At 36.5% G+C, this 13,369-nt stretch overlaps 1 protein-coding gene across 3 annotated transcripts in view; it reads left to right on the forward strand.

The window, feature by feature from the left end:
• TSGA10 (testis specific 10) overlaps positions 1–13,369 on the forward strand; it is a 46,952-nt gene that overhangs the window by 27,392 nt on the left and 6,191 nt on the right. For 2 of the 3 annotated variants that reach the window (XM_081946779.1, XM_081946778.1), the window contains exons 15-18: positions 4,534–4,719; positions 9,204–9,413; positions 11,090–11,292; positions 11,749–11,853. In XM_081946779.1, the coding sequence (XP_081802905.1) occupies positions 4,534–4,719; positions 9,204–9,413; positions 11,090–11,292; positions 11,749–11,853 (704 nt within the window). The remainder of the gene's footprint in view (positions 1–4,533; positions 4,720–9,203; positions 9,414–11,089; positions 11,293–11,748; positions 11,854–13,369) is intronic. The other variant, XM_081946780.1, reaches the window with a different exon arrangement.

The raw sequence follows: 13,369 nt of genomic DNA on the forward strand, positions 1-13,369 counted from the left end.
CCCATAACAACTGCCATAACAATTAAAAGAAAACTGTACAAAAAACCCTGACCTTCCTCACATATGTGATAAGTACTATTTGGCCCTACACACTGTACAGTCATTGATTACCAAGAGGTTGTCCAGCTCTGCTTTAGAGCCCTTGCTTATAGAAAGCACAGTTACTTCAGGATATCTTCTTTCGAGGAAAACTATATATTGCAAGATAAATTTGAGATTTCCACTTCCATGTTTCCCTTAAAATGCTAGTATAGAGAACAGAATTTTGAAGAGAGATTTGTCAGATGAGAAGGAGCTGTTTATTCTTCCTCAGTTTCATTCTCACTTGCAGGTTATTTTTCTCTAACTCTTCCTTGAAATATATTACTGGGAAATGACTACTGAAAAAGTTTCAAGGAAAAGCTCTTAAGTTCAGGAGGAAGTTATAACTGCCTCTTCCATTTGGCTAAATCTTTCTCTTTTAGGAAACTAGATATACAAATTGCATGTTGTCCAGATCCAACTTCTTAATTTTAAATACATAGCAACCCACTCTGGACTGAGTCTACTGTCAACATAAAGAGGGAAAGCTCCTAAATACATAGTAGTCAATGCAGGGGCAGCTTAAAAAAGAACAAAACTTAGTTGTTAAAGAGGAATTTTTCATATGCAATGGGAAGAGTAATTTTAAAGAACCCTAAGATACCAAGGGGAAAAAAAATAAACTTCTGCAGCACCATGCTTAATTGTTCCCAGTTCATACTATACTATTATGGACTTACCTGTACAATTAACTAATAGTATTTTGAGTACTTTAGAATGTTGTCTACCTTACCACTACATCTTTAAAGCAAACTTTATTGTTTCCAAAATTGTTACTTACATGGCTATAAACTAGTATAGGTCTTATCTTATAAATAATTGATCACAAGAAGATATTTATTCCATTTTAAAGATCTACCCTGGAGAGAGCACAAGATCTATTTGTCACTGCTTTTATCTGAAATATTTTTCTAGAGTGCCCAATTTTTGCTGTTATTTGTAGTATCCATCCTACCTATGTTTGAGGTTTAGACCCAAATGTTGGTGATTGTAATAGCTATTTGTACGGCAGTTACAATAATAGTGTATTTTATGAAATTTTATTACAATTTTTAAAGATTTATTAATACAGGCCAATTAATTTTACTGTGCTGCATAGGGCTGTAATAAAGTTTTTATTTGATCTGATTACAATACAGTAATTTTTAAATGCAGTTTTCAAGGCATATAAGAGATGATTTTTTATTTTATGACATAAAACAAAGATACACACACACACACATGTATGTATGTATGTATGTATGTATGTACGTACGTACGTACGTACCATATATATGTATACAATTTGCAGTATTTAGATATCAAAAGAATACAATGATTTGTTTTAGTATAAAATAAAATTTGTTATATTAAAAACCAGGGAGAGATGTTGTCTCAAAGATATAATCCAGTTGTGAAAATAAATTGAAAGTATGGTATAAAATATTAATAATATAAACATAATGCTCATTACAAAGAAATATTACCTATAATATTACCTTTAACATTAGATTTAATTTTGCCAATAGTATCCATTCAAAATACTGTAGGTACAGGACGCAACATTTAAGATACGTGTTTCCCCAAAAATAAAACAGGATCTTATTTTCTTTTGACCCTCGAAATAAGCGCTTGACCTTATTTTCAGGGAGGTCTTATTATTTTTGAGGTGAAGGAGGCGGCGAGTATGGTCACCTCATGGCTGCTGCTGTGTTGCAATATTTTTGGGGAGGGCTTATTTTAGTGCATGCACTCAAAAGTTCGATTGGGCTTATTATCCGGGGAGGTCTTATTTTGGGGGAAACAGGGTATTCAAATAAAAAACAAAAAATAAAGTGTTGACAAGAGGCCAGTTACTTGAGTATGACCCATTTCAGAAAATCTTAATTAGCAGCCAATTTAGAATACAATTTTTAGCAATTAATATAAAACTATTGTTTATATTTTTCCAACAAAAAGTGTGTTAACTCTTGTAGCTTCCTAAAAAGCTCATAGTTTTTTAGATATTTAGTGTTAATTAATGCCAGAGGTTCAACCCTGACTGGCTCAAGGTTGACTCAGCCTTCCATCCTTCCAGGAGAGCGGTAAAATGAGTAACCAGATTATTGGGGACAATATGCTGACTGTATATACAGTGGGGCAAAAAAGTATTTAGTCAGCCACCAATTGTGCAAGTTTGGTAGACCTCAACTATGAGAGACAAAATGACAAAACAAATCCAGACAATCACTTTGGCTGATTTGGAAAGAATTTATTTGCAAATTATGGTGAAAAATAAGTATTTGGTCAATATCAAAAGTTCATATCAATACTTTATTATATATTCTTTGTTGGCAATGACAGAGGCCAAATGTTTCCTGTAAGTCTTCACAAGGTTGGCACACACTGTTGCTGGTATGTTGCGCCATTCCTCCATGCAGATCTCCTTTGGAGCAGTGATGTTTTGAGGCTGTTGCTGGGCAACATGGACTTTCAACTCCCTCCAAAGGTTTTCTATGGGGTTGAGATCTGGAGACTGGCTAGGCCACTCCAGGACCTTGAAATGCTTCTTACGAAGCCACTCCTTCGTTCCCCGGGCGGTATGTTTGGGATCATTGTCATGTTGAAAGACCCAGCCACGTTTCATCTTCAATACCCTTGCTGATGGAAGAAGGTTTGTACTCAAAATCTCACGATACATGGCCCCATTCATTCTGTCCTGTACACGGATCAGTCGTCCTGGTCCCTTTGCAGAGAAACAGCCCCAAAGCATGAGATTGCTTCACAGTAGATATGGTGTTCTTTGGATGCAACTCAGCATTCTCTCTCCTCCAAACACGCCGAGTTATGTTTCTACCAAACAGTTCTATTTTGGTTTCATCTGACCTTATGACATTCTCCCAATCCTCTTTTGGATCATCCAAATGCTCTCTAGCAAACTTCAGATGGGCCCGGACATGCACTGGCTTAAGCAGGGGGACACATCTGGCACTGCAGGATCTGCGACGTAGTGTGTTACTGATGGTAGCCTTTGTTATGTTGGTCCCAGCTCTCTGCAGGTCATTCATTAGGTCCCCCTGTGTTGTCCTGGGATTTTTGCTCACCGTTCTTGTGATCATTTTGACCCCACGGGGTGAGATCTTGCGTGGAGCCCCAGATCGAGGGAGATTATCAGTGGTCTTGTATGTCTTCCATTTTCTAATTATTGCTCCCACAGTTGATTTGTTCACACCAAGCTGCTTGCCTATTGTAGATTCAGTCTTCCCAGCCTAGTGCAGGTCTACAATTTTGTTTCTGGTGTCCTTCGACAGCTCTTTGGTCTTCACCATAGTGGAGTTTGGAGTGTGACTGTTTGAGGTTGTGTATTTTATACTGATAACAAGTTCAAACAGGTGCCATTGATACAGGTAATGAGTGCAGGACAGAGGAGCCTCTTAAAGAAGAAGGTACAGGTCTGTGAGAGCCAGAAATCTTGCTTGTTTGTAGGTGACCAGATACTTATTTTCCACCATAATTTGCAAACAAATTCTTTCCAAATCAGCCAATGTGATTGTCTGGATTTGTTTTCTCATTTTGTCTCTCATAGTTGAGGTCTACCTATGATGCCAATTACAGGCCTCTCTCATCTTTTTAAGGGAGAACTTGCACAATTGGTGGCTGACTAAATACTTTTTTGCCCCACTATAGCTAGAGAGGGCTGGGTGCACTGTGAAGTGGTATATAAGTCTAAGTGCTATTGCTAAGGTCTAGCTGACTGCAAAAAGTAATCTTGTGACGCTTTAAAAAATATTTAAAGACTGTCCATTGAATTTCTGTGATTGTGCTCAGACAATGGATTAACTTTGACACTTCTGAAATATTGACCCGGTATGCTTTAATTGATCCTAATTTTTAATCAGTCACTCTTATTATAAATAGCATGCATATGTGATGCACTTAGTTTGCATGAACCTTTAATCTAAAGGAGGTTTTATAGGATATCAGGATTTTGTACACAATAGCAAGCCTATAAATGTACCATTAAATGCTATACAGGTAGTCCTTGACTTACAACCACAATTAAGCCTAGAATTTATGTTGCTAAGTGAGAAATTTCTTAAGTGAGTTTTGTTACATTTTACGTATTTTCTTCCACATTTGTTAAATGAATCACTGCAGTTGTTAAATTAATAACATGTTAAGTGTTATTGTTAAGTGAATCTGGCTTTCCCATTCACTTCGCTAATCAGAAGGTCGCAAACGATGGTCACATGATCCCAGGACACTGCAACCATCATAAATATGAACCAGTTGTCAAGCATCCAAATGTATATCATGTGACAATGGGGATGCAATAATGGACATAAGTATGAAAAATAGTCATGTCACTTTTTCAGTGCCATTGTAACTTCAAACAGTCACTAAACAAGCTATTGTAAGTTGAGGACTACCTATAGTAGTTTCAGATGGTAAACTAAGTAAGTCTCACAAATAAAATCAAAATTTGTATTTTAGGAGAAAGATAATGAAGATCTTATGGAAAACTTTCACGTGATCCGTGAACAGGCAGACAGATTGGAATCAAAGTTGCATCAAATGGAAAAAGATTATAACTGCATCCAGATGGAACTTCTTAGTGCAGAATCTGAGAACCATAGACTGAAAGAGCAAGCAGAATCGCATGAAATAGCAATTGGACAAGTAGGTTTTAAAAGCTTTCTCTTATAATCTCTCTCAGTCTCTGTCTGTCTGTCTGTCTACCTGTCTCCCTCTCTCTCTTTCTCTCTCTCTCATTTTCTTTCAATGGCTAGTTAGTAGCGCAGCTCTTAGATTTTTAAAAATGGTGTTTGTAACACTTACTATTCACCTCCCACATGAGTAAAGAGTTAAAGGAATGTTTTCTCTTGTGATGCTTTGCACTTATTATCAGATTGCAGCAGGAACTTTCAAAATGGAAGTTTATTTTAAGGAAATGTTATTGACCATTTGCTGCATTTGACTTTAAAACATTCTGGTCTTTCTTAAGAAAGTTTAGGATTCGATTAAAGGAGTGGAAAGGCATTGATGTTTGTCTATAGTAATTATGAATCATAGACTTTCAACTGAGCCAGAATTAATCTTTTTAGATAGTAGATATGATATATTGTAAAATATCCTCCATGCTTAGTCTGACTGTTTGGAAATAGTATGCATGTGTTTGTTCAGTGAATAATCTTCTTTTTGACTCTAAAACTGAGTTTGCACTCCCAAAGTAATATTTTTAAAAATAATTCCTTCTGTATTAATTATTAACTTCTTGTGTTCTATAAAATAAACAATTTTACTGTATTCTGAATAACATATATCATTTCCATTTGGTATCTACATTCTGACACAAATACTTCAGGATTCACATGGTTCTCTACTTTATCAAAACTTCCCTTTGTTGATGTAACAAACAATGCACTGAAAATTACAACACATGATACTTTCAGTATGCAATAAACTTCACATGGAATTCTGGAATGGTCTATTAGTGCTATAAAGTCTCTTAACAGTTATATACAGGTGAAACTCGAAAAATTAGAATATTGTGCAAAGGTTCATTTATTTCAGTAATGCAACTTAAAAGGTGAAACTAATATATGAGATAAGACTCATTACATGCAAAGCAAGAGTTCAAGCCGTCATTTGTCATAATTGTGATGATTATAGCGTACAGCTCATGAAAACCCCAAATCCACCATCTCAGAAAATTAGAATATTACATACAATCAATAAAACAAGAATTGTACATAGAACAATATCGGACCTCTGAAAAGTATAAGCATGCATATGTACTCAGTACGTGGTTTGGGCCCCTTTTGCAGCAATTACTGCCTCAATGCGGCGTGGCATGGAAGCTATCAGCCTGTGGCACTGCTGAGGTGTTATGGAAGACCAGGATGCTTCAATAGCGGTCTTCAGCTCTTCTGCATTGTTCGGTCTCATGTCTCTCATCTTTCTCTTGGCAATGCCCCATTGATTCTCTATGGGGTTCAAGTCAGGCGAGTTTGCTGGCCAATCAAGCACAGTAATCCAACAGTCATTGAACCAGGTTTTGGTGCTTTTGGCAGTGTGGGCAGCTGGAAAATGAAGTCAGCATCCCCATAAATCTCGTCTGCAGAAGGAAGCATGAAGTGCTCCAAAATCTCCTGGTAGATGGCTGTGTTGACCCTGGTCTTAATGAAGCACAGTGGTCCACAAAGTCCTGTTACTCAGTGGTCCAAAGTCCTCTTTTCTGAGGAGAGCAACTTTTTTTTTAAACAAAGTTTTATTGGTTTTTTTGAAAAATAACAAGGAAAAGGGGTGGTGGAAAGGTTACAAATTTTGGCAGTTGCGATGTGCGGTAGGTGCCCCCTCCCTCCATACTCATAGTATACATTTACACAAAATTCATTACAAAATAGCAATATATAGTCAGCATATGAGTTCAGTTAATAATTTCGATCAATTTATATCAAGCAAATTTTCTTGTTCATTTTTGAGATCTGAGTTTTCTTGGTATTGCCCCATCTCCCCCCGCCAGCCGAGCTCCGGCCCCTCCCGTGTCCTGTATGTCTGTTGTAGGGTCATCTGGTTTATCTAGGAGTGCTTTATTTTTTTCCATAAAGGCCTGCGCCTCTATGGGTGTATTAATTCTAACCCTTGTGTCCCCCCAGAATATTAGCATCCCTTCAGGTATCAACCATCTGAACCACACCCCCTTCTGGTATAGTTTTTTCGCTAATTGCGAATAGCCTTTTCTTTTCTCCCTCATTTTCTTGGGGATCTGTTTCAGAATTGTTATTTCCTTTTCTTGATATTTCAAAGCTTGCCCCCTTTGTGCACTCAGAATTTCATCTCTTGTAGCTTTTCTAAGAAATTTAATGTGGACCTCCCTGGGTATATTGTGTATTCTGGCATATGCTGAGTTCACCCTATATACCAAATCTAGTTCCCACCCCATCTGTTGTTTCTCTTTCTGAATATATTCAGCCAAAATGTTTGTCATGATGTCCCTTATATCTTCATCATCTGTCTCTACCACATTTTGGAATCTAAGGTAAAAGGACATTCTCTCAAATTCTATTTTCATCTGTTGGGTCTCAAGTTCTTTGTTCCCCTTCTGCACCCCTTCCATCCCCTCCCTCATCTCAGCCGTTCCCCCCTCCAAAAGATCCAGTCTCTGTGAGTTCTTGTTAATTTGGGCCTGGTTCTCTTTAATTTCTTCTTTCATCTCTTTTAATTGTCTTTTTATTTCCTCTTGTCCCTGTAGAAGTTGTTGAAACATTTGTTGAAATTCAGTGTCCGTGGTTCTAGGTTGCATCAAAGTTGTTATCGTTGATTGTGTACTGGGACTGGATGATGTAGATGTCGGGGCAGAGGCAGCAAAGCCAGGCTTCCCAGGAGGTGGTTTTTTACGTGACATTGTTTGTGAAATAAAGAGTTCAGTCAATGCAGAGAATGATCAGTCAGAGAGGTAGAGCAGCCAGGAGAGTCCAGGAGATTAAAGGTCCAGGCAGAAGGTAATTTTTCTAGTTAGACTGGCAATAAGGTGAAGTTTTTCACACCATGGAGTCCAAAGAATAACAATCAACAAGAGATTTGTCTGAGTAGCACGGAGAAAAAGACCGGATGCCTGAAGTTTTAAAGGTGGAGTCAATTTTCACAGTTCATAAAGACAACGGAAATGTGCCATCTTGCCCTGCCAGCTTCGGGTTTAGAGGCATAACAAAGTTTTCAAAGTTCAAAGTTTCCAAGATTTCTAGATCCTCGTTACATTATAAGGTTAAATCCAAAGTTTGCTTTTAGTAAGAGCGTGACATCATTGGTTGGCTCTCTTCCTCCTCCTACCCCTTGGGCTGAGAGCAAAATTGTTTCCAGCCGCCTGTCCGAGGGGGGGGGAAATCCCCCTCCCTCCAGCCGCGCTTCTCCAAACCAAGCCAAAAAAGAGTTTTTAAACTGCTGGCAATTTCTCCAAGTTAGAAAAGGGGATGGAAGGGAGTTTTCGCCTCACCGCACCGCAGCCGCATCCTTCTGCTCGCTTATTCTCCGCACAGCCTCACAGCGAAGATGCTGGAGCGTCTCCCCATCATGCTCCCCAGTGCCTGGAGCGAGGCGGGGGGCCCCCCACCGGCCGCCGCCGATCTAGGGGATCCCCCGCGGTGCCGCCCCTCTGGCAGGAGCCTCTACGGGGCGTCCTGTGCCCCCCAAGGAGTGGGGAGCCCACCGGGGAAGCACGGGGCGAGCAATGCTTGCCCGTCGCTGTCAGCCGCCGGAACCGGAAGCAGGAGAGCAACTTTTGCATCTCATTTGGAAACCAAGGACCCAGAGTATGGAGGAAGAATGGAGAGGCCAATCAAGCACAGTAATCCCACGGTCATTGAACCAGTTTTTGGTGCTTTTGGCAAAAGTTGCTCTCATCAGAAAAAAGGATGCTAAAAGCACCAAAACCTGGTTCAATGACTGTGGGATTACTGTGCTTGATTGGCCAGCAAACTCACCTGACCTGAACCCCATGGAGAATCTATGGGGCATTGCCAAGAGAAAAATGAGAGACACGAGACCGAACAATGCAGAAGAGCTGAAGGCCGTTATTGAAGCATCCTGGTAGCTTCCATGCCACGCCGCATTGAGGCAGTAATTGCTGCAAAAGGAGCCCAAACCAAGTACTGAGTACATATGCATGCTTATACTTTTCAGATGTCCGATATTGTTCTATGTACAATCCTTGTTTTATTGATTGCATGTAATATTCTAATTTTCTGAGATGGTGGATTTGGGGTTTTCATGAGCTGTACACCATAATCATCACAATTATGACAAATGACGGCTTGAACTATCTTGCTTTGCATGTAATGAGTCTTATCTCATATATTAGTTTCACCTTTTAAGTTGCATTACTGAAATAAATGAACTTTTGCATGATATTCTAATTTTTTGAGTTTCACCTGTATATAAAACTTATGAAAACAAATTTTGGTATGTTTCGTTTTTGTTGATGTATTTTTAGAGTCTGCTTTTATTTTTATTGACTGTAGAACATTTCAAAATTAACATAAAACAGAAGCACATTTACTTAGATAAACATGCTTATTATTAAGTAAAATTATTTTTTTCTTGAATATATTCTTACTGGTTTATTTAGAACATAAATGTTAATTGGCCTTTCTTTTTTGGGGCAGCATTTAGCATCTGAAAAAGCCTATAAGTCACAGATTTCTACTTTAGGTAAGTCTCTGGTGAAAATGGAGGAGAAACTTGAGAAAGTCCACCTGGAAAAGGTTTCTATCCTCTCAGATTTGACTTCTGCTCGGGAACTCTGCATTAAACTGGACACTAGCAATGAGTTATTAAGCCGGCAACTAAAGAACACAACAAAAGAAGTAGAAAGAGTAGGTATAAAATAATTTCGGCTTGATTTATAGAGAACAAACATTAAAGCTGAAAACTCATAGATATTTTCCTAATGCTTGAATTAAATTCTTGCTGTTCATGGAAAATTCTTTACATGTCAGATTTTTCTTAGAGTCACTTGGACAAGAAATTGTCCATCACAGGAAGTATATTCTTGTATCTCTTGATTCATTGGATGTATTAAGAAGGTTAAAGTAGTAATACAAGAATTTTGTAAAATATCATACCTTTAAATGACGTGTGTATGAGTGTATGTGTCAATTTTGCTCTGTGATCCAAGGATTCAGTAGAGCTCAGCCATATGATTCCAGGAAAATTTACAATTATATGCATTTGTTCACATGTATTCCATTCCTACTCCTGCATATTCTGAAGCACCTTTTAGTCTTCAAATCTGAACTTTGCTGAGTCTTATTTATTAGGTATAGTTCAAAAAAAGTAAAAAAGGCATGTGTGACTGTATGATTGAAGTCCTAACTCTAGAACCTTGTTAACACTATCTCATTCTACACTGTTCTTGAGAGAGACTTAATTTAAACTTGTCTTTTTTCTTTAAAACAATCAAATATTGTCATTAAATAGATTTGGTGAATACAAATCCATTCATTCTTTTGGGCTACGGGGAGGATGGATGACAAAATTTGAGGATGAATGAGTTTTTTTTTTAACCATCAATCTGTTCTGTTTGTTGGTACTAAATATTTTTCATACTTTTTTCAAAACTCCTGATAGATTTTTTAAAATGCTTCAGCTGAATAAAAATTATGACTGGTTCATTTCAAAAAGAGAAATACCTGCAAATGAATTTTAGATTAAGCCAAGGCAGGCAATTGTTTTTGTGTTCAATTGGGTCATGCTTAATTTTAAAAGGGTTTAGGGAAGCTCTGAGCACTTTAAGCATGATAACGATGCAATCCTGAAGCCAAATCTGTCACCATTAAATTTTTTGTGTGAAGTTTGGCCTGTTTGTCACTTTGTGCATCTGACAAAGTGAGTCGTAGTTCATGTTAGTCTGTAAAAGTACTACCAGTCTTCTGATTTTAACATCCACTTTAGTAGTTGATAGTGAAATCGGGGGGGGGGGGGGTATTAAAATGGATATGGGAGCTTCATGTGGTTCATAGGCAATCCATCTTGATTTAAATACTCTAAATTTATTTAGAGGGTTCTGATGTATTTTGTACGGGATGGAATGTCCCACAGTATAAGATTCCTCACTAAGAACTAAAGTATTGTCCAGCATATAAAAAGGAAATTATAGATTATATTCTGCTTGGATAACTTAGTGTGACTGGAACTCTGTGGAGCTTCAGATCACATCTTACAATAGTGTCAGATTCGGAAAATACTTAAATCAAAACATTAAAAGACTTAACTTTTAAATCATATATCTCCATGTCACGATTTGTGATAATTAATGTTCAGTGTCATTTGTTTACAATGATTGGAAAGGAAACCACTTCCAAACTGGCTAGGCAAACTACCGTACTTATCTATGAGATACCAGCAAACTACAGTTTGACATTAAGGGAAAAAAAGCTGAAAAGATTATATTGGGGGGGGGGATTTCATTTTCAATTTACAGTGTAATCTACCAGTTTTTAATATACTACATATTAAAGAAAACGAGAACTTTCATTATTTTGGCTTTCAGTTTCAGAATGAATGGGAATCATCTCACTCAGAAATAGAATTTCTGAGAAAGCAACTAAACAATGAAAGAAGCTCAATTAAAAACTTGGAATCTTTGTTAACATCCAATCGAGAAAAAGAGTATCAATCTCAGATGATAAGTCAAGAGAAGGATTCTGAAATACATCTTCTTAAAGAGCAACTTACTCTGGCAGAAAACAAAATGTGAGTAACCAGTATAAAGAACACTCAATTATCACAAATTAAAAATTGCTGTTATACTTTTGTTAATCTCTTCATTTTTACCTTCCTTAGGAGGCCCTTTATTAGAGTAGAAGATAGTTTAATTAAAAGTTACTTGAAACTAGAGAAACTAAATATTAGGCAAAACAGTATCTATCTCATGGGAATAAAATATATATTAGAATTTTAAAAACAATTTGTACCTTAATATGAAAACGTTTTTGTTCAGTAAAATTAGAAAATTTTAACACAGGTATTTAATGCCTTTGACACAGCACAAATATATAATTGTTTCTATTTTCTTTCTGGATGCTTATCCAACTATTTTTATATCAAATATATTGGAAGCTGTTCTTGAAAAACTAATTCTATTCTTTATTTTATTATATTTGACTAGTTACAGCCTTTCAGTTTAAGTGACAACTTTGTCCTTTATAGTGCTATCCAGAATCGAGATTTTTCACAGATCAAAAACACATTTACTCAACTGGAATCTGAGTTAGATATCACCAAAAGACAGTTGGGCACAGAACGCTTTGAAAGGCAAGTGTGTGACCACATTTTTAATCATTTACATCTGTTTCTCCCAATTCAATAATATACATTTGCACTAATCTAGAAAAACCCAGGGCTAAAGTCATTAAATAATGCTACTAATTTATATCCACTAGAACTAAGACTAAAATTCAGCATTGGAGAATGCTTGCTAGGGAACAAGTACTATTAGTTACATGTTTTATTATTTCATGATTTAATTGGGAATAAACTTCCACTTGATTGCACCCCACATATATAAATCAGATTATTTACCAGTTTGAAATAAGTCAGATTTTATTTTATAATTAGCAAGTACTACATTTAAAACTTGTGGGTATTTATAGATTGTTTTAATAGAAAAGATTTGTAGATTAATGATTTTTTCATAAAAACTTGAAAATATCTTTTGCAGACTTATTCAAAGAATGATGGTTGAATCATTTCATTGCATGTTTCATATTTCATTATAAAATCCAATTATTTATAAAAAGTAACTAAAATGCATAATTCATAATTTTCCTTCAATAAGTAGTCTACTGAGAGGAATAGCCCAGCATTAACTATAACCTGAGTTATTGCCCTAATACTTCCAGAGTTCAAGGAAATTCAATGAAATTGATTACTTTAACTTGCCTCAAAATTTATCATCCAGGGAAATATTCTGAAAACTGCAAATTTAGGGAAATTAGTATTTCTGACTAATTGAGCTACTAAAAAACACTTTCAGAAGTAAATATAGTATATGCAAATAAAAGTCCAAACTCAAATGTACATTGTTCATCTGGAAGTATAAAAGGGCTAATTTTGGGCCCATCTTTAGATATATTTATTGTATTTATGTGATCTTTACCATCTAAAGTAGCTTAACTCCCTAATTTACTGTATAATTTCTAAAACAGAATTATGAACCACAAACATGGGACAAGATATTGAAAGAAAGGGTAGAGAAGGATAATTTGGCCATATCTTATGTAAATTGTGAAGAAAAAATATTTATTCTGTTTTTATTGGTATGGGGATGAGTTGAGCAAAAGTCTACTGCTATTAAAACAGATTGTCAGGCCTAGCTCAAGACCGACATAAAACAGTCCAGTCAAAATTCAACACTATATAGACAGAATCTTGCCAGACTAAATCTATCTATCGTAATCTAATGGATATGGATATACCCTGGGAGTGGCTGTCCTAAATTTCTTTCCACAATCCAGCTCTGGATTGCATGGTTTCTTATCTCTCTCACACACACATACTGTAGTCCATCACCCTAACCCTTCACAGACACATTCTATTTCTAGATCAATTTTTAGGCAGACTAAAAGCTCAGACCTATTTGACTGTACATACATTGTGTGTGTACACGTGCGCGCACATCCTGTTTTTTTAAAAAAGACATTATAATCTATCATAGATTTCAGTTACCAAAATCAACTTCTGTTATTGATGTTACATAGTCTAAATTTAAATTGCTGTGTTATTGCTTTGTTTTGCTGTTTTAATAGATCTACTGCATATGTAATTTATG

The sequence above is a fragment of the Natrix helvetica genome (genome assembly GCF_964273705.1).
Source record: "Natrix helvetica genome assembly, chromosome: 3".
Taxonomy (NCBI): domain Eukaryota; kingdom Metazoa; phylum Chordata; class Lepidosauria; order Squamata; family Natricidae; genus Natrix; species Natrix helvetica.